At 33.9% G+C, this 23,544-nt stretch overlaps 1 protein-coding gene across 2 annotated transcripts in view; it reads left to right on the forward strand.

The window, feature by feature from the left end:
- The window catches only part of LOC106104610 (tyrosine-protein phosphatase Lar), a 279,987-nt gene that overhangs the window by 144,047 nt on the left and 112,396 nt on the right, over nucleotides 1–23,544 (forward strand). For both annotated transcript variants that reach the window (XM_013284703.1, XM_013284704.1), the window contains exon 3: nucleotides 5,456–5,576. In XM_013284703.1, coding sequence (XP_013140157.1) covers nucleotides 5,456–5,576 — 121 coding nt within the window. The remainder of the gene's footprint in view (nucleotides 1–5,455; nucleotides 5,577–23,544) is intronic.

Here is a 23,544-nt window from a genome sequence, read left to right on the forward strand (position 1 = left end):
TGATACTTTACTATTTAATATGTGGTTTATTTAACAGTAATTGTTTTGAAAATTTTCATCTTTACTATTATAATAAAGCGTAAACACACACTTCTTTGTTGCCTAAGATGTCAGCAATTACAGCATATTTTTGAATAGTTCTTTTTTTTCATAAAAAGCCTTACACTTACGTCACACTTTAGGCTATTTATTTTCACGCCGTTAAACTTAGGGGGTAAATATTTTGGAAAAAAACCTTTTTAACCTCTAAAGGATGATTTTGAATATCTTTAAATCTTATAATTATTTTATAAGGTAATTGTAATGTTACATTCAACTAATCCAAAACATTTATAAACTCTTTGATAGTGAAATTACTAAATGTTGAGATAAAACAAGCTATCAAACAAGTCTGATTTAAGTAAAATGAAATACGATTAGATAAATCTAAAATGCGTAGGCTATTTTGTAAATAGCAACCCTAAGTTGTGATCCGTCGTGATAATGCCGACAGTGAAGCCTCGGGATTAGCCGGCGCGTTGACAACCGAGCTACATTTGTTTTAACAAGCCGCAAACATACGCTAGCCTATGTATGACATCGGTCACACAGGATTTTGGACCTTATTGTCAACAGCGACAGATCAATTTGGCTTCAACGTTAGTCGCTTTGACAAGGATATTTGTTTTCGTTTTTATATCTAAACAACATAAAGGAAATCCCATTTAAAAATATTTACTTTTGTATTTCGATAAAAGGATATTTTATTTACTATTGGTCGGTGGAACATTTAACAATGTTTCGGTAGAAATAAATCTTTACCAGAAATATGTTTTTTAAGGAAAAAATTGTTAATGTGGATTCTTACAATTAAAAGTTAAATAGTTATAAATGTTATTATCAAAAACTTTGATATCATAATGTTTGTAAAACATTTTTTATTTAAAGTTTCAACTACGGTAGCATAAAAATATACAAGACTAAAGTAAGGCAATCTTTACTATAATTTTATAAGTTCAGTGATTTCTAGGCGAATACTTGCAAGTAATAACACTAAAAACGAAACAATAATTACGCTCGTAGAACTATCTAGGTCAGTTTCGGATTTACACAAAAAGTGCTCAGAAAAGGAACAAAGGCGGCAGTAATCGGAGGAAACTAAGATAAAACAATGGCGAGCGGATTCTTTTCTACTTCTACGTCTACAATGACAGTGTATGCAGCCGTTTTTTATAAAATAACAGATTTAATTTCTCTATTTATCTTTGATATCTATCTTAGACCTGTTAGGTTAATAGTTCCTACAAAAGTTTACATTACAAATTTTATATTTCCTAGACAAAGTTTGTTTCTATTTCGGTTGCTACCTACGTTTTTCACAGTGAAGTAAAACATCGTAATGCAACCGGATTATATTGATAAAGAAATTTAAAGATATGTGTGAAGTCAACCAACTCCTTCATTCTTGTATACTTGACTCATGTAAGATTGAAATTGAAATTTCACTTTAGAAGTAAACCTTACTTACCGATTTTATAAATCTGTTAATCTATTAATACTTTCTTCAGCTCATAATTAATTTCTATTTCAATAATATTTACATCTCTATGAATAGACCGATGCTTGACACAGTTTCTACAGTAAGAAGTACTTAGCATAATTGCAATCGCCGTTGGCGTATTCGGGCCACCTCTCTCATTTCCCTTCCTACTTCTTAGACCTTGAAGTTTATTTCTAACAAGCACGTTAAAATCACGTTTTACGTGTGTCAAAATATTGTTCACATTTACTCTATGTGTAATGTGTGCCAAATACATTGAATCTAATTTATAAACTTGCTAAAAATTGCTGGTGGTAAATGTCGAAACAAAAAAAGGTTAGTGTATATATTCATCTTCGTGTGTACCGAACCGAGATTATTCATATTATATTAGTGTAAATCATTTGCTATAATGATTTGATACATTTTCTAAAAGCTTCAGAGTACAAAAATAAGATTAATTTAGTCGTTGTTGAACTGTAGCGTAGTATATCTAAAATCTGGAGCAGACGTAATGCAAGTTAAAAATGAACCCCCAGACGGATGTCGAGAGAAGTTCGCAAATAAGGTCGTTAGTTAGTTAATTAAGATCGGGAGGTGATTAAGCGTTTCCGAGGCGAGACATGATAGATGGTTATAGCTGTCTGCGACTCGAGTCGCTCCAATCTCACACTTATACTAATATCATTATAGTAAACGCAACAGATTAATTTCGAGTTTAGTTCACTGAGTAACTTCATTACACTTAGTTCCAAGTGTAAACGTCTCGGATGCTGTTCTTGACTTGTTTCCTTCAAGTTTAATAGTTTCGTGCAAACAACCAACGTCGTTACAAGCGCTATTATAATTATAGAGCATGGATATAAATAAAATTACTCTTAGAAGTTACGGTCTTGATTGACACGAATGAATTTTAACTACGCTGAGAATATGACTTAGGATATCAGTTCGTCCTATAAATGCGAAAACATAGCTTTAAATTATTTTTGTCCCCATTAACTTTATTTTTCCCGAAGTAAAATTTATAGCTGTGTTATATACAAATCAACATTTCCTTTAATAAAACTTTTCACTATTTTTAACGTCTACTCCAAAGCAATATGTTATAATGATTTCTCTGTAGTTTTTACAAGTACCTGACCGTGTGTGCGGTCGGAGACTAATGGTGGAGCCTTTCAAACTAATGCCATTACCGCAGGTAACTAAACACAATATCCCCAGCTGTTGAAATACGAATGAGAAGGTAAATAATTCTTGTGTGTATATTCGACTGCAAATCTGATCTTCTTTAATGCTATTGGGATAAGAGCTATTTTCGTCCGTATCCGTTAAAAATGTATACTTATTCAGAGGAATCGGAGTCATGGGCTGTATGCAAATAGCTCCAAGACAACCGGCCACACCTGGTCCGCTCTTATTGAAGTTATAAGTCGTGCAAACTGCTCGCCTCCCCCCGTCCCCTTCATTGAGTTATTTAGTTTGATTCGTCCGTCCCTTTCTATTTTGTTGAAAGTGAGACGTCGCGTCGCTTATTGAATTCCAAGTGGGCTTGAGTTACGACTCTTTTATGTGTTCCCCGGTGCAATGAAATATCTACATTAAAAGTTGGCACTTTATAACATCTATATTTGCTATACAATTCAGATGTGAATTTATTTTAATGGGTATTTGTAAACTTTTTTACGTAAAGCATATTGGTACGAAAATATAATACTAGTGAATAAAAAATGCAACAGGTAAAATACACTGAATTGCAAGCAATTTTATTTATTTACGCAATTCTTTCATTCATATTAAGATAAAACTTTTTATGTACAATCTGTTAATTACTCTATTTATCCAATTAATTTCTAGTTTTATAAAAATCTCTGTTTTATTCTTGTTTAAAATATTTTTCTAAAATAAAACAAATACTGATATTTGAGTTGGTGGGACTTAAATTTGTTAGGAACAACCTTAGGAAAATTGAAGTCCGTACGTGCCCGGGGCATATAGGACTGGGATTAGAATAGCGGCCGTCCATTGCTCGCTCCAAGTGTCAATAAATTCATGTTTAGAAACTTTGTTACTGTCGTGGCGTGTTTGAGTTATGAAAGTTTGATTTTTGATGTTTTCTGTCCCTTCTCTGTTTAATGTTGGGTTGAGTTTTATGTTATGTTCTACAATAATCTCTTTATTGACGAATATCAACTGAATTTTAAGTTACATGTTTATTATCAAAGGCAAGTTGCATTCAATTGCAAATCTATAGTAATATTTTAAAGAGGAAATATTTGTATTTTTGTATGTATTAAAAAAACTCAAAAACTACTAGGCCGATGTAAAAAAATCTTTCATCATTAGAAAGCTACCTTATCGCTGAGTAATATAGGCTTTACCTTACGTGAAGAAGTCGTAAGCAACATTTAGTCATTAATAATTTATTTTGTAACAGAAATTTACAATAAATTACATGTCACTTGTTTATGAAATAAAAAATATACACATAATAATGTGTGATTGGTCGTTGCTTTGTGTTACGTCAATGTACCATGCTTTTAAATTTAAAAAGAACATACTAAGTAAATGTTTTCATGCTATGATGTTATTTATGTCATGCCGTAGCCACATGATACTGTAAATACAACTGCCGATGTTCATGTATTTAGTGCGGGCCGTCGCGGCAACGTGCGCCCGGTCGACTTTTGGCTTATTTCACCATAACGAGCCAACTTTGTTTAATCGAAATACCCAAACCCAAACTTCAAGGGTTTATTTAGATCCTTCCATTCACAAAATTATGAGATGCTGATTGAATCGGAATTACTCAATTTTAGAAAAGTTACAGTATTGATAGTAACAGAGTAAAAAGTACCTCTTTAATAATAAATTACTTTTGTTATTTTGTAATTATTATAATATAGAGATGATTTTATTTAATTCTGGGATAAACTTTCAATTTCCCACAGGTTTGTAAAGTATAAAATGTTTAATCATTCTAAATTGATGTATTTTCGATTTTATTGCTATTGAAATAAAATTTCAAATTGACAAACGTGACTTAATTTTAAATGTATGCGGATATAAAAAGGCCGAACGTGATCAACACGAAAGCCGATTGCGAGGCATTTTATACAATAAACAGTGGTTATTTTAACGACCTACGTTTTAATATAAAGCAGTATGAAATCGGTTTTACTATAATAATTGTTTTTTTTTGAAAATTCAAACCATTGAAGCCAAGTCATACAAAAGTCCGTAGCAGTTTCGTAGCACATGTATAATAGTCGTTGAGTTAGTTAAAAATTATAATGCCCTCTCTGATTCCGATTTTCAAATTAAATGACAAACATCCACATGACACAAGTCATGCTGATGTTTACATTATTCTCGTCTACTTCCAGGTGCGATAAAGTCACCGCGCCGATGTCTATGACTACAAACAATAAAAAATGTGTTTGATTGAGAATAAAATAATTTTTAGTGATATCAGACGAACGAACCGGTGTGTTAACTTACAAGAGTCCAGTTGAGAAGACGGAAACGCAATAACAATGGAATATGGTTGAGAATCGTCCGCACTACAGAACTGTGCTAACCATGATGAGCTCACGCAGTGAATCCCTAATTTAGGATACCTGTCTCGGTCGAAATAAACTCCAAATTATATTAAATCCTCTAATACTGTAAATATAGTCGATAAATATTTGTCATTGTCCTAATCAAGATTTTTTGTAATAATCGAAACGGTTGTCGTATTTTTTGTGATATATAGTTAGTTAAGGTATTAAGCTTAGTGTTAAAACTGGGTTGTGATGTGTATAGTGAGTAAGGAGCACCGTAAGTAACGTGAGCGTCGTATTAGATGTGTGTTGGGTTTGTGTTGCGGTTACGACGCGCGCACGCCGCGCGTAATGTGGGGGCGTGCGGTGCGCTGTGACGTAGTGTTTGGCGCAGGCGCAGGTGCAGGCGCGGCACGGCGCCGGTAAGATGCGACAGCGGCGTCGCGCGCCCCACCGCACCGCCGCTCTGCTCGTCGCCTGCCTGCTCTACCTCAGCTGTCAAGTCGACGCCGCCGGTGAGTCTCATATACCCTTATTACCTGTAGACTCTCATTTGATTCTAAACTCTATTAATATACAATTTGTCTGAAATTAAAAAATTCAATCACCAGTATAAGATAGCTCCTTATATCAAGTCAATATTCGTTTTAGTTTTGATAAAACAAATGGGAATCTACGCTTAGTTAAGATAGTTTAAGTAGGATTTAAAACATTATGTAAAAAGCGAACCGACGATGATAAACCCTAAAGTAATCTCAGGAATCTTAATTTTAATAAAGGAAATTTGAAGCTTTAAATTATAACTTTTTTATAAGATTTTTTTGTAGACAACTTCATCGGTAGTATCTTAAACATATTAGTTACTACTTACCTTTGTTAATATATCTAGTTGTGTATATATTAATATCCAGGGTACAAAATCATTTCACCGGTGCTTTATGTGGCCCGCCTTAATATTAATTTTCTACGGTCCCCGTATTAAGTATTCTCGTGCGGTCCGCAACAGAAGCGCAGGAAGGGTTAAATAGTGGCTCCGTATGTATATGGTACTCATACTTGATCATTAGCATACAGGGAAGTCGGGCTGTGCATTAACATAAAACTCCGACCAAAAATCCCATGCCGGAGTACCCTACCCTGCATAATTATGACCCACTGCTTTATGAAAATTATACGTGAAAACGGGCGACACACGCGGTTGGGTTTGGTGATGTATTGTTTTATCTTTAATAAACCAGCATTTTTAACCATTTCACGGTTAAATATGTAACTATAACGACGTAAAATAAATAAATAAAAATGTCATTTAGAATATAAGATTGGCTCTTAATAATAATTAATATTAGTCGCATTCATTTCTGGTTAAGAAGGCAATCAACTGAATTATATTCTTAGCTAGATACCATGCCTTATAAATAAGATTTTGACTTAGCAGTATTGACGCCGAAGCAATCATGATTTTTTATTCATTTTTTCCTTCCCGCGTATAAGAAATAACGGAATTCTCGTATTACGTCGTATGACTGACGTCTCTATAAGCAATCGACTTTTATTCGACACGAATCGTTTATTGCTTCATATACGCACGCGTCAGTTATACTGGAAAGATATTAACCTGGCTCAGTGCACACTTATTGTTATTTTACTTCTTAAATTGTTACAATAGTATCGTTAGTGGCACGCGGTGCGTGTCATTTGCATGAGCGAGCAAGTGCGCGCCTGCGTCGGCGATAAAACGACCGAAGCCGAACTTATGAAGGCAATTAATGAGCGAAATGATACAACAACGCAACCCGCTTCCATCAAATTACCCCTTTTTGTAAATCCGACACAAACTCGCCACTCGACCGCAACGCGGTCTCACCGTTAATTCTCGATTAAGGATTTTACTGGCGCTCGTAAAGCCAGAATAAGAAAAAAACAAGCCTTTATGTCGGGACGTATTGGAATAAGTAAAAAAGATTTCCTATTAGATCTTTACGGCACCGGAACGTGTTGAAGTCGGTATAGATGATGGTCTCTTTACGGCTGTCGGGTCGATTCAAGCAAAAGAGAAAAACTCCGCACCAGCCACCGACGTCGATTTGCATTTTAATATGTCGAAGGGGATAACACTGAATGAAGCTGTCATATGGTGATGTGATACGTTGTTGGTGTACGGGAAAAGAATAAAGTAATTGCAAATTTACAATCTACGATAATAAAAAATCGTGCATAACATGTATTGCGATTCTTCAATAATCGATTTCGCAGTGTAAATTAAAATGAGTCAGTAAAAATGTTTTGACAGAGATGGATTAAATTGTTTATACTTCGACTATCCTCGTGTCTATTTGTCGAAGCAATAAATTTTCATTACTGAAACGAGAAATCGTAATTTGGTGGGAGCTTTGCCGCTCAATGCTAACAGAAAATTAGAATTCCGTTGTCGCGTTTGGTTGAAATCTGAAAATGAAACTAAGCTTATTAAATGATATCTACCAGAGGTCTCTTGTTTGAATTTATTTCGGTCTCTCAGCGTCAATACTAGCAGATGGTAATAAATCAATTCACTGAGAGTAAATTTAAAATAGTGAATAATGAATGTGGATTTTATACATTTTTACAATCAGAGGGTACTGAATGATTCAAGTAAAACATAAAACAGAAATAAATATTACGAGAATAAGTACTATTAGTTTCTGTTTATAAAGGTAAATTCTTATTTTCTAATAAAGAAATTCTCAAGGTATAAATCTGGTGGGAGAGACTGCCACCGCAAACGACGGCTTGTGTCTCAGCGCACAAGGGGATAATCTAAATGCTAATATATCTACGTCACGTTATGGTAAGGATTTCAAGGCGAGCGGCCACGGTCTATCGAGATGCTCCCTTTTGTTTACTGACGACATTTTGATAGGCGAGGTATGAGCTTAGAACCTGGACTATATAAGCAAATTGTTTGGAATGAGAATCCGGGTCGACATAACATTGCTCTGCCTTATGCTATTAGGTTGTAATGTTTGTACAACTAACAGACTTACTGATCTGGTTTGCATATGCACCTCGGCTACATCTATGAAATGAAATGAAATGAAATGAAATGAAATGAAATGAAATGAAATGAAATGAAATGAAATGAAATGAAATAACATTTAATCCTTAGCAACAACACAATCAGAAGTAATAACAGACAAACAAACATGACGTAGAAACTAAGTAGGAGAAAAAAAAATGTAATTAACTAAATAAAAAATTATAAATCATTGTGATGCTGGCCGGATTGGGTCCACGCTCAGCTTTGAATGCTGGGTGCTACTCAAAGAGGCACCCAGCGCTGATCTTCCGCGAGAACCCTGAGATCATCCGCATGTCAGTATCAGCGGTGGATAGGCAAAAATTATAAATTTACACACATTCGATTACAAAATAATAATAATAATAATAAAAAAATAAATAATCCGTACAGAAACATATTGCAAAAGAGAATGCATATTGACAAGGTACAAATTAAAAGGTTACCTACATAAGGTGTGCGCACAATATGATAACTAGTTTAAAAGAAATATAAATATGAAGAGAGAAAAAAAAATATTTTTTTAGGTAAATAGAATATAAGCATGTAGTACAAATAAAAATGTTCGCTGCAATTGAATAAGATTAACGTTTTTGAAAAGATAATAAAAGCGATTTTAGTTTTCTTTTAAATGTTAATTTAGTTAGCTACTACTACATCTACTGCTGTTACAACTCATTTCATTATTCCTTCTTTAGTTTTATTAAATTTACTTTCGTGATCGTCATTTTTAAGATAATAGCTGAAATAATAAAAATAACGAAAACAAATTTTTTTCGCTTAAACGACCCAATTTAACCATCGGTCGCCTTTCACGTTTTTGGTACTTTCCAATTAAATTTATCAGTATTTTCTCTTCCTTTTTTCACGTCTATTTTATCATTCAGATAAATTCGAAACGTTTTAATATCAAACATGGAATTCTAATGAGTCCCTCCCTAAAGTACAACACGCCCCCCTCCAACCAATACCATTCGGAATCGCCCCGGGCACTACATTTGCGTCTTATGAATATGAATGAGCGATAATTTCGAAGCTTCGAAGATAAGTGTTATTGTTTGGAGCGGTTCTCTATCGTGCCTATGCCAAAGTCACCGCTCGATATTACCCGCCAGATATTGAATGTTCGCACGACTGAGCAACCTCATACTGAAATTGTAACAGACACGTGTATATCGCAATTGTCTATAAACGTATTTAAGCTTACAACTTCTATATGATCGCTGATTTTACGAAAGGAGCTTTGTTCTTTTTGCTTTTAGCATTGATGCTAAACTATATTAATCTTCTCTGTTATTACATACTAGCTGTTGCTGGCGACTTCTCCCGCATGATATTGAATAATAAAAAAATATGGCCTTGGAATTTTTAAAATCGGCCTAGGTTTTTGAGATATACAAAAATACAAATCTTTCCTCTTTATAATATTAGTATAGATCTATCGATAAATATCCCAAGTGACATTAACTCCTCTAGTTTGTTTTATTCTAAGTCATTTGAGTTTAGAAAATATAGTGATCATAAAACTATGCAACTAAATTACTCCAAATTGATATATAGCTCTCGAACTTCATAGAATGTTTTCACAACGTAAGTTGTACCATTAAAGTGACAAACTGTTAATCGACGCGACTGGTTCCAGGTCGGAACTCGACAATTTCCTGACCAAAGAGTAATAGAGCGCAGAGACTGGACGTCGGCAACTGAGAATTATTGCAGCAAACTTCTGTATTGGCGAGGAACCAACTGATAGATGTTAAACCCAATAATCGCTTCTGATAAGAGACTTTCTTTCCATTCTCAGTAATAGAAAAATTTCACATGGATATTAAAAGTTTAGAAGTTTATTTTTACTTTTGTTCCTCGTTAGTACTACTCTACATAACTTCTTTTATAAAAATTTGTATAGACTCCTAAGTAAATGTGCCTTCGAAAAAGTTATATGTGTATATCTTTCAAGGGTTATTTATTACTAGTAAGTAATTGTATTTACTGCGATACATTTGTAGCAATTCAGAAGATGTCTTATTATGAATACTTTCCGTAGATTTGATGAAGATTGTTCTTTCAATTTCTTCTCAATGTAATTGTTGGATCTAGATTCTATAAAAAAAATATATGAGGGTTACCTTTTCTATCGATGAGTATAAGCTTTAAATCAATCTAAGTCCATTGTCTGATGAACGGATGAAGAGTTTAACTTCCGTGTCATTAATTTTCAATTTCGTCCCGAAATCGGCTATCAGAAGGTTCGAGAATCGGGTCGGCATGCGGGCATCTTTATACCCCATTGTATGAAAACGATGGCGAATTTTTATGAAAAAATGTTCACTTCATATTAATTTTGCCTTATTTTCATAAGATAAGTTTTACTTGTAGTCGTTTAAATTCATCGTATGTAGCTTTGGCTTCGAGGTCATGTGTCGCTAACTTCAATCTCAGATTTATGGCGGGTAATGAAATTGGATAAAGGGGTCAGTCATAAAATGACCTTACGTTCTAAACATCTTTTAAGTCTTAAAACTTTCTGATAGACAGTTCCGTAGAATGTCATATGTAAAATGCGGTATTATGTACTTTTTATTCCAAAAGCATGTTCCGGTAACAAAGAATGCTATCGCGTTCATAATTACCAACTAACGCTACAAAAATTGGCGAGCGTCGCAATATGGTGGGTCTTTTGCACGGGCCGTAAGCAAACAGGCCCCGAGATAAGGTCGCATTCAGGGCGAGATTGTGAGTGCGCCGAGGGTCGACGACAAAGAACCTTATTAACCTGCCGCTAAGTAATGACGGCGATAGGGTTGCCGACGGTGGCTCAACTTCTTTGTCATGTTAATGTATGAAGTGATTTCTTACCGATTTGTTGAACATGTTAACATTACCAATATTAGCAAATCGTTTGCTTAAATCGTTTCATGTTGATGTGTGTTTCCTAATCTGATTTTAGTTAGAAAATGTCCTTAGAATAAACAATCTTTTATATAATACTTCTATCTAGCCATAACAATGAAACTTAATGCGATGATTCATATTAACTTTCTCACATTAAAAATTTAATTTTCGTTTAGAGTTGGTAATGGAGCATTTTGGTTATTAGAACCGTTATGATTGTTATATAAAATTTTTTAAGACCATTTTAATCCAATAGAAGAAACATTTCTTTTAATCAAAACTACTGGAAGCTAAGTGACACCGGTCTAACATTTCAAACAAGATCGAATTCTCACCTCCATTTACCAACAGTCTGGAGTATTGAGTGTAAACTGTTTTCCTTTGAGGCATGTTTTTTTATTTCTTTACGGCTGGTGTAAGATAGTGTAAAGCTACGGTCGGAAAGCGCTGAATAGAGATGTACACATGATACCTGCATAGTTTACGTTGGCTTACATTAGCTATGTTAATAGCACTAGTAAAAGGCAACATGAATGGAGTGCCATGTCTCGTACGGCAAAATAAAACTTAAAACATCTTTGTCACAAGTTTGCTATTTTAAATTTATAAGATTGCTTTCTAAGTTACTCAAACGTTTTTTTTTGTTATCCAAGCTTATTAGACTATTGCCCTCTCGGTATTTCTCTGTATTTCAAAAACTCATTTGAATGAAATATTGTTAAAGCGGTGATCGAAGAGCGCCTTGAAATACCTTATGCTTATAACAATTGTTGTAATAATAAAGGTTTACAATTTTAATCCTGTGAAAGTATTGATGTCAGTAAATTGTAAACTTAATTTGCAACAATATTCATAAAATCTATCTAGCAGTCTGGCTTCAGCCAGTCACGTAAAGAAAATTCTTTTGTTCTAATTAACGTTTGCAGCAGACAGTTTTTCTTAAGCGTGGTGTTTGTTATCTTTATTAAAGATTAAACATTGAGTAATAGAGCATCACGGCTCGAGCTCGCCTCGAAATTCTTTCTTAATAGAGAGTATACATCATCGTGAAATATCGTCGAGATTATTCCCATCCGTCACCCTTTTCCCCTATACCCCTGCCTTTCTCTCCTCCCATCTCCCCCAGATCCAGATGGAAATAGACCGTTTCAAATGAATGCCGTATTTTGTGAACAAACTATTCATAATCTCTCTAATTTTATAAATGCGAACGTTTGGGTATTTGTTAGAGTTTGTCGCATAAACGGCTGACTGGATATCAATGAAATTTGTCGTGGATGGAGTACATATTCCGACAGAACATGCAGGCTACTTTCTTTTATTTTTTTTATTGCACTTGGACAGAGTCAGTAAAGCTAGTTAAGACATGTTTACGTTCATTTTGGAATCAGAACAATTTGCTTTATTGCCTTAGTTATATATTCATTAACGTCTTCTGAGAGGTTGCAATCTGATATGATATGATCTTAAGTGTGTTAGACCTTGACTTGTGAGTTAGGTTAATTTATAGATATAATAAGTTTTACTGGAGTGGCTTATATGCCATTATGAGGGTGTAAAATATTTACAATAGAAGTAGCAAGTGTCGCGTTCTATGTGGCCTGTGATACGATTCCTATTTGGACATTTTATTAAGTCTCAAACGCTCGACCGTTATTACGTTGCGCTCGGTCGATTTTATTTCGTCCAATCTTTGACTCGATTCGAACGGATTTTGCGGAGATTAAGCTTTTTTTTTCTCTTAGTAAAGTTGTAACGTTATAGTTAGTTTTTTCGCTAGAATTCTGAAAGTCGAAAAAAGATTTGATGAATGTTAAGTAATTTCTAATTTCCTTTACTTCTGTGCTCCGTTATTAAGCCTGTCTATTCTGGAGATGGTTATGGCTTCAATTATTGCACAGAGCACGCCGCGTGACAATAGGTAAGGAGGCGTGCGATGTGCTTCAGATTGCATTGGGGTCGTGTCATTGCTGCTGTCAATTGCGATCGTGCTCCATTCGTATTACGTTTATGTTTCACAACATTAAATCTTACTTGAACAGTAACTAACTTAATCTAAAGGAAAGGAAATAAACCTCTTTATAGAAAGTGTTTTTGTAATGTGACGTAAAATTGACTACATTTTTAATCTTCCGAAAAAGTGTAAAAAATCTTGTTATCCACCAAGTTCACAAAGTCCTGTTTAATTACATCATAAAACGAGATTTTAAGTATCTTGTTCTATGTTTCGAAATTAATGCCTTAACGAATTTCTGTTGTTGCCAATTTTTGGCTGTTGCCAATTACGAAACTTTCTAATAGGCCTATCAATGTTTGAAACAACTTCCCTTAATTGTAAACTTGAATACGAGTTTTCTTCGCCGATTCATATTTTTATATCAAGGTCATCGACCAATGTCAGGCTTATTCAGCCTATAGTTTTTAATTACGTTTGCGTGTTGGCATATCGTGACAAGGGGTCACTTTTACAAGCCGCTGCCTACCGCCTTACGGCCATTGCTTCTAGAATCAGATATACCAAGTTTGATAGAAGGAAATTAAGGAATTGCTTTACAAGCAATAATTACTTGTTGTTGCTACCGACTTTGTACTTTCTATCTTCATAGTCATGAACGCGTATGAAACTTTGTCAAGTTCGTTTTATGACACGTTGTAACGTAACGTTTTGTAAATAAGTTTATAGTAGTATTTTTTTAACGAATTTGTAACAAGTTGTAATAACATGATATTTAATGTTGTGAACTGTTTTAAAGTAATTTTAGCCAGACATTGTTAATGTTAATGGAAACACTTTCTAATGTGCTTTTATAATTTCGTTTTAATTTATTTGACAAGGTTTATTATTTTACGACGCTGTTGTAAAATATTTTTCATGTTTGATGTAATTGGTTGTTTTCATTGTTCAGTTATGATTAAATATATACAAATGATGGCTACAGAGGTAAAGGAAGATTAAAGAAAATATAAGTGGATTGTGTGAAAGAGGATATGGTTAAGACGAGCCATAAAATCTGCACTACGTCTACAGTCTACAGCTATACAACAATACAGCTGCAGTAAAGAAAAAAACAAGCTAGTTGGTTTTGAAATAACATGCGGAGTGCCGCACGGGAACAGCTAATAATTTTATGAAATCAATTTGTAATAACAAAAGTCGGTATATATACATTTAATTATGTTCTCGGTTTTTAAACTTTTTTAACCTTAGCTTCCACTTTGTGATTTTGACCAGCATTTTGTAGACTTATCTTGCTACCGGCGACCCTTCCTCACAGCTCAGTTCTGGCTAATAACTCCCCACCGTGCTCACAGCCCGTGTAATTATTTATGTTCCTGCCTCCACTGTTTAGCTGTGGCTTAGGGCGTATATACACTGCCTTGGAAAGTGCTTTGGTTCGTGAGGAAACACCTTTACAATATTTCATGTGGAATTTCATTCATTAAATTTTGTTATATTAATATCGTATTATTTTAACTGAACAGTCGAATTGATCATTTAAAAACGGTGAAAAAGCTGTGATTAGGCTGTTCTTGAAATACTACGCTAAAGACGAATTAAAGACGGCTTTACTTACATTTATCTTCCGGCGACTGACTATTTTTTGACCCTTTGGTCCTTCTACATGTGAACGACAATTTACTTTAAAGAAGACATCTTTTCATTTTAAAGGAAAATACTGTTAATTTGTTGTAAAAAATTATTTGTTGGTTATGTCCACTGGAGCTTTATTTGATGTCGTCGCTCTAACACGCTTCTTGAGCCCGCTTTTCTAGCGAGCGTGATGTATGGCTGGGGTCGGTTGTTAGTTCCACGTGGCGGAGATAATCCCGGTATCAACGGAAGCAACTATTTGTCTAGCGTAGGGAACAGATTTTGAGATATAATACTCTGTTTGTGTTTTAAATCATTTTGCAATTTCACGCAGCTTAGATCACAATTACTTAGATGTCACTAAAGTTTCTTACTGTATATTTACTATGATATGATTGATATATACATGACTTTGTGTGATGCCTTTATAATGCCATGTCCCTATTCACTTCTTATTTTATAAATTATTTCGTTTTGAAGTACACTAATAAACAATTTTGAGAACAAACGCAGGGTTGGTGTACTAATTAAAGTTTGATTTGCGCCGTGCGCCGCTTCTTTGCTGTGTTGTGAATGGTAGAGCCCATTCGTACAAACAAGAGAGATTTGACTGACGGCCGAGGTAGCAGGTGTGCGTAAATGTTTAATTGTTGAACGGTTTAACCTTGAATTTGAACGTGTACCCTTGAGTTACGTTACGTAGTTGAAAAGGACTTTTATTTGTATTTGAATGTGAAATACATTAGGTATTTTGTTATGGATATTTTATTTATTTATACAACACACAATATTACAGTCCACATATAATTTTACAAATACATTTCACATATATTTTTTTTCACTTGAAATTTTATAAGTCTGTATTTTGTTTAATTATATGTCCTTGGCTCTTTTACTAGGTTGATTCCCTGTATTAAAGGAGCCAATGACTTCCCTTACTTCGTTCAATATTATCACAAAATTCACGAAAACAAATTAAATATAGTACTTCACCATTATTAACAAAAAAAAAACATTTTATTAATCAATTTCAGTTTCACAATAATCATTGGGGCTCTGCTTCCTGAGCTAGGTGAGGACCTCTATTACAGGAGGCAGGGCCTTCGCCTAATCTAGGCACATAATTATACAATAGGTATATACAAAGGTATATAATTATTTCATAATAAATATGTAATAAATGTAATATAATGCTAAGGTTTGTTTTTTTCGCATAACAAACCTCGGAATGAACTTTGTAAGACTGGGTAGGTTGTAGTTTAAACACTATCCTTTGTCTCTCTTCGTAAGATAGTAATGGGTTCTTATATATGTCCTTTTTTCTATATTTGAATGCTTATAGGAAAGTGTTTGTTCCCTCCCTTGGAGTCATAGTAGCATAATTGATTGCGTCAGTTATTTCATATTGGATGATGCTTACCTCTGTTACCTTCATGCGTATTGTAAGCAAGGAACAACGTACACTTCTTTACTATTTCGATCTCATTTTCTTCGTTTTCTTGGCACTTATGTATACCAGGTACAAATGTTTATAGTAATTAAAATTGTTTACTTTGTAAATGAAGGGGGTATTCAATTTATAGTAATTACAGTGGATACCGTGTTTACTCTATCTAAAACACGAAATCCCCTATTTTAATGAAATAAACTAAATGTCCCTCAAAGTGAAATTTTAATATAAATTCCTTTCGGTAAAGCTTCCAAATAAATTCAGGCCAGATTTTGTGCCGCGACGTCTGTCTTCAGTAATCGTGAAAGAAGACGTTTCTCTTCCAAGAATTAATTCATTTCGCGATGTTTCCACATCAAAGATGAAAAATAAGGGAAATATAATAAACAGCGTTGTTTAGAAAGTATTATTAATACGCGGAGTAAAGTCTGTGTGTTTTAAAAGCATTTAATGCCCAGTTTACATAAAAAGTAATGTTCTTTTTTTGTGGCTATTACAACTATTTAGTTCTATTAAAATGTAGTACTTTTACTTTAATGATTAAAGAATGGCATTCCACAACCGTGTCATTTTCTTGAAACTTTCTGCCTCCTACAGCCGCGTTTTCTAACAGTCTGTCTTCGGTGGTATTTCCAAACCAGTACGACTTAGGGTTCTTCAAGAAGAGCCTACCATTTCCACAAAGGCTGGCAACGCATCTGTACTTCCTCTGGTGTTGCGGATGTTCATGAGTGTCGTTGACCACCTCGGTGTCCTCGCCGCTCGTTTTCCCCCTTTTCTTATAAAATAAAACTTGAATCCCTAACCTTCGTGAGCACAATACTTGCTATGGATGTTATCTCTTTATGTTTTCCTTCGTATTTTCTTATTATCTGACTATATTGTTTATAGTGCACAGTTTGTTGCTAGCTAGGGTTCGTATATTTGTTTGTTTTGTATGAATTTTCCTTAGGGAGGGGAGAATAGACTGTAAAAGTTAAAAAATGTCGTATGTGTATAGCAGTAGGCTGATAATCTTTCGTCGGTATTCTTAAAGTGGCACTTTATAAAGTAAACAATGTAGACTTTTACATAAAAATGTTCAACGCCCATCACATAAAGTGTTCATGTCAATATAATGTTTGTACGCTTTATACTTGATCGTAATACTTTTATTTCTTACTAGCTGTTGCCTGTGACTTCGTCCACGCAACATTAAGATAAAAAGTAGCCTATAATGTGCCTGTCTATGTCAGCTTTACTTCAGTGGAAGTCCGGTGGAAATCGGCCCAGCCGTTTCGGAGATTATCCGGAACAAACGTGGCTTGCGGACAGACAGACAAAAAGACAGACACACAAACAGGATTTTTCTTTTGATATTTTAAACCGACACTCCAATTTTATTATACGTAGAAATGTACCTATATTCATACAATTTAAAATAGTGATCCATCCAACTATCAATAAAATAAAAAGTGTAGTTCACATACTATCTCGACATTATCGCTTGTGAGTGTTTTACATTGCTCGTGCATCATTTATCACTCCATCTAGACACGTACGAACTCAGCTATAAACCGCGTATGCAGCGATAATGCCTGCTTATAGCGGTTGTAATAAACCGCATTATTGTGAGCTGTAAACCTCGTCGGAGACCGTAAAAGTTCACAACAGGTGAGAGTAATCCGACGGATCTAAATTGTCGGATGTGTGCAATATCGTATCTCATAATGAGCTTGTATTAGATATTGCGTGGGCGTCACGCTCCACTAACAAAAGGAAGACGTAATTGCGTTTTAAATATTAAATTACAATGATTTTAGCGAAGTAGGATGGTAAGATGTGTTTATCAGGTTGAGAAAATCTTGAGTTTTAATAACCTATAGAAGTAAAATGAAGGATTATGAATTAAAGTTTAAAATTCTAATGTCTATGTAAAAGACGTATGGTCACATATACATATATGTCTTCTATGAATTACATATAATGAAATTGGTGTGTCTGTTTGTAATATCAAAAGAAAAATCCAGATTTCGCGAAGATAATGTATTTGCGTTGCTCATAACGAAAATCATATTTAAAAATGTTTTGTCTAGACAGACAGATGTCTGTTTGTCTGTCCGCAAGCCGCGTTTGCTCGGGGAAATCTCCAAGCTGGGCCGATTTCGACCGCACTTTCACTGAAGGGTAGCTGATGTAGACGGGCATATTATAGGCTATATTTGTAAATTAATATTGCATGGACTAAGTCGCGCACAACAGCTAGTATGTAGTAAATATATGAGACTTGGTATGCGTGTGTAAATCTTGGGCAAGCTTTTAGCTTTCTAGAATATATAGCAGTCTTTAAGAATGGTAAACAATACCCTCGGCGATTATTTCAGTTTCTTTATTGCGTATGTTATCACCGTAGGCTCGAAACCCTTGACAAGTTTTACCGAATACGACTTTACTAGTATAACTTAAGGTATATTTTCTTTTGTACGTGGGTACACATCATTACCTTTATGATGGCAAGATTATGTGAAGGAATCGCGAACGCAAATATATCTTCGAGTGTATTACGTTTAACGAATTTTATTAGCCCTTTTAGTCTCAAGAAATACGTTCTTACTAACTTTATTTGCTTCCGTCGTAGGTTATTTTCCTTTTTTTTATTGCTGTTGATATTTTTAATTTTAATCAGTGTACACTTAAGGTAACTTTTCTACTTCTATTATGTAATGATTATGGTTTTATGTAAATATGTGAGTAAAAAATTAACGTCATAAATTTCACTCGTCAATTTTCTTTTAATATATCCAAATGCAAACACTAATAGCATTTTAATTCAAAGGTTTTGGATTACCTGTTATAATCTTTAATATTATTAACAATTTAGTAGAGATGTTATAAAGCGGAAAGATTTGTAATTTTAAAACTACTTTGCCGATTTCAAAAATTCTTTCACCTCTAAAAAACTATGTTGTCAGTAAGTAACAATGGCTACGTTTTTATTTATTTTTGTAGTTCACACAGGCGCAGTCGCGGGCAACAGCTACTTTAAAATAATGTAATATACACAAGTAGAACTTATGACATAGGTAGGTGGTCGGAAATGGGCCCGGTCGAAGCGATGGCGTCGCGATAAGCCACCTCGGCCACGCCGGCTCTAAGCTGCTTTTTGTTAGTGCTCTTTGTAATTTACGTTAACCGCGGAATCAAATATGCAGAAAGATTACGTGGAAAGATAGAGCCGTTTAAATATACACTGTGGTAAATTGCGTCGACGGCCCCGTTATAAAATTGATGGGCTCCGGCGAAATTCGAGTATCCACAGAGTCTTTTCTGCTTCTCAGTTAATTAACAAGTGATTCAGGTTAATTTTATGAAAAATTAATAAACTCTATCATGTTTACAGAAAGGGGACATGAGATTTTTTTATGATGAGTGTACGCGTGTTAAATTGTAATTTAATATCACCATTATAAGCATGCTGCATCAGATTTCAGTTGTATCAGGTTTCTAACTAAATATTTCCATACCATATATTTTTATCACGGTAAGGACATGATACGTGAAGAAATAAACTTGGGGAATCGTTCTGAGCGATACCTGCGTCCGATAAGAAATGTCATTTCGTACAGGAATCAGAGAATATTAACTGACGATAAAAAAGTTTTGTAATTTCATATTTACTTTTAACGGTTGTCATCTCTATTTTCCGATTATGTTAGTAAACATTATTTAATTCATATCAAAATATTAAAGTGTGGTGGAGAATATAAAATCGCCAAGAAGACCGAAGACCCGTTGATAATAATCAACTAAATAATAATCGAAGCTCCTTTTACAAAACTATTTAATTCTAATTTAATCCTAGTTTTTTTCATAAGCTACTTTTGATATTTACAAGCTAGTTATAGCGTGATCTAGATCTTTATAAATCCCACAATGATGGAAACAACTGCTATTCGTTAATATTTTTAATGCAATTTTCTAGAAGTTTCTTCGCCAAGGTCTCTTGCTTATTGATTCAACGGCGTTTTATTTCAAAAGGAACTAGGGAAGCTGCTATGTTTGGATGATTATTGTTTTTTATGCCATTGCGCCTATAACAACATACAACAATGTTTATATTCATACCTTGACCTAAGATTGTATGTCCTAAATATTTATCAATAAAGAATGGCTTACACCTTTTGTAGGGATGTGTAACATAGGGTTATGTACTTTTTTGTGATTGTTTAAATTTCTTATTTATATTATGCAGTTTAACAACGACTGAAACTATTCGTACTGATAAAATATATGTTATTAACTAAAGAAAGCAAACAACGGTAATGTATCTTTCTGTTCTCAGTATTATACTGTCAAGTTTCGTTTTTTTTTAATGAAATTCGTAGCATTATTATTCAAGTCCTATATTTCCCTTGGCATTTCTCTTTTGACCGCGGAAAAAATAATAAATTTCCTTAATTTGCTCTTTAATACCGCCTCCTCGTTCAGACCCCGTCGAGTTATTGTAGAGTACCTCTCTACTTGCAATCATGATTAATACTCCAAAAACATATTTTGTTTGAAGATATTATGACATTTTTTTATTATTAAATTCAATCATAACGAGTAAATTTATATTTACTTTATACGTTTGATTTACAATAATGATAAGAGATAACATTAAAAATATATACATCTAACGTGTGTAAGATGGACAAGGCTTGAAAATATTTCACTCGGCTGTAATTCTCAAAGACTGACAGAACGAAACATAAAGACCTTCATCTGACATAAGCGGCTTAGAAGCTCTGATGATTTTATTTCCTTTTCATTGTATTTCCTTATTCATTTGTTAAGTAATAGAGACATATATGTACATATATACTTACAAAAGTGTATGTATGTATACAAGAGTGCGCTTATGTACAATTACAATTTAAAGTGTTTAGTTAATTCATTAGTAAACAGTAAAGTATCGGTTAAAGAATATTGTTGAATGAAAAGCTACCATCTAGTTTCAAATTACAATTGGATTAAGAGAAAAAAGGTTTTAAAGAGAGACTAGAGTTTTCTTTTGAGACGATCTAATAAAGGTACGTATTACAAAGACTGATCGATGTATTATCATGTCGTAACTTGACCTTGTGAATACCACAATTTAAATGCATAATTAACCACGGTACAAATATGGTGGGTAAAAATAAAGTATTGGTTAGGATATCGGCCTCAGAATTTAGATAAGCAAGGGGCGATCGATCTCATCAATCATTAGCGCCGGCCGAGCGCTGATGGATTGTACCTCGGCCCGAGATTGCGGACCTCCCTTGACGTATCAATTTATTAGACAAAGTATGAACTGTCAGTTGTCCAACGGATTAACGGCAAATCTATACTATCTATACTGTAATATAATAAAGAGTAAAGCCTTTAGGCTATTTATTTGCCCCCTATTAAACTTGGGGGTAAGTAAATTGAAAAAAAATGTGGGAAAAGGACCTTGAACTACAAGCTGCCAACATCAAGGAAGCAAGATTGCCATGGTATGGTGATTTTTATACAATGTCAAAGACCTTCCTTGTCATTAGTGCATTTGAATTTTGTCATATGTAATTGAGAATTTAAATTAGGTATAAATAATAAAATAAAGGTTTTAAAATTTTGTGTGGATAAAGCCGCACGGCAACAGTTGGTATTCTGTATAATACATCGAGACTGTCAACTGTTTAAATATTTGATTTCGGAATTCAGAAGTTAACTGATTAACAAGAAAAAAGTACATTTTTTACTTTCATATTCAAAAGAATTTTGCAATGGACGTATAAAACACAGGTGCAGCATTCAAACATTAAACTTAACGAACCTTTAAAGTTACAATACTAAAAGTTAATGAACTAAAAATACGTCAGGAAGCTGTAAAAGATCATCTCGTAGTAGTTATTGTGCACGTTGTAACATCGGGTTTCAAACAAAAGAATCTTATGTCTGTTTCGGATGTATCTGTGTATCAATCATGGGGATGGATCGTTGGAGCCAGCAGAAGTAATACATTTGCAGGCCGAGGTTGGGCAATGACAGATCAATTTGTAAGTGACGGACAATTTGATCACCCCGCGCTTGCGTTTAATATTGCATTTAATATTTATGAAGGCGCACGTTGTGTGTTTTATCAGGCATTGAATATTAATGCGAATGGATATTGCGATTTATTTCCATTATCTCTCGCAAACTCAATTTCGTTTATACATGATTGACCGAATGCTTCAAAGCTTACAATTACGTTTTGTCATTTGTATGTGGACAGAGAAATGCTGATGATGATGATGATTTATATCATAATTCAATATTGAAAAATATCCGAAGCATTGTAGACGTGTCAACAACGTTTGGAATCATAATATGTACGTAACAGTGTAAATCTAAATTATTGATGCTTGAATATTGATCAGGGGAAATATTTTAACTAGCTACCATATTCTTGTTTTCCTCAAGCATAATGTTTTCTTTTCTCTAGCTTCAGCCAGCGGTTCTAAATATATTAAGTAACTCTGGCCGCAAACCTCAACTCATAAACATTTCTAACAATATTACCTATGCCACAAATAGTTTTGCTCAAACTGCTGCTATTTAAAACTTCAGTGGGCTGACGTGGCAAAAGTTTGACCAACCCTGGGATAAATTTCAACTTCGCATGTGATTTTCTATTCGTAACTTTCGAACGTTGTATAAGTTTTAAAATTAAATTCATTAGTGTGCTAACGTAAATGAAGATGTTTCTAGAAATATTTATTTTAAGTCTATCGATGTTCTTAAGAAATGTGAATTCTAAGGGAATTCTGGCAACATGCGCTATTACTTCCGTAAAATATTTTCGATTATTTCCTGACGCAAAAGTAAAATTTAATTTCGTTAAGTGCCTGTACCTTTTATATTTTTATTTTGGATCTAATATTTCGTATTTTGAGATTTAGAATTAATTATTTATTGAGCCGTAAAAGTCGGTTCTTTGTATTATATTTCGACTAGCCTAGGACTGTACACTTTTTGCCTAGTTTCATTGTTGTTAGTGAAAGATAGGTGCGATAAAATATTTTTATGTCCAATTCTATACTTTATAGTTTTTATTCGTTTCTCTTTTTTCATTACTATGTTATTGTCTGAAGAGTTGATGCATATTGTTTGCTTTTTTGCAAATCAGTGAAATGTGTATGTCATTTTTTTTTCCTGAAAAATTTCATTTAATATTTCGAGTTGATTTCAAGTAGAGTCAACTGCGGCGAAGTTTAGCGAATGGAGTTTTGACATTTCCTTTGATATTTTTGAATTTTCCCAACTGTAGTGGTGTATTGATTTTTAAAACAAAATGCTACCAAATATTTTAAAATGTTCATGTTTTATTAAGAATAGAATAATGTGTTGGAGAAACTGCTATTCTAGTATGGGCAAGAAAAATTGGTTTTGAGGTCAGTTTAAATCGAAGGTAATGTTTTTATTTGAAGAAATCTCCTAAGATTCTTCATGTTTGGTTCTGTTTCT

This window comes from Papilio polytes, unplaced genomic scaffold (genome assembly GCF_000836215.1).
Source record: "Papilio polytes unplaced genomic scaffold, Ppol_1.0 DF823510.1, whole genome shotgun sequence".
Classification (NCBI taxonomy): domain Eukaryota; kingdom Metazoa; phylum Arthropoda; class Insecta; order Lepidoptera; family Papilionidae; genus Papilio; species Papilio polytes.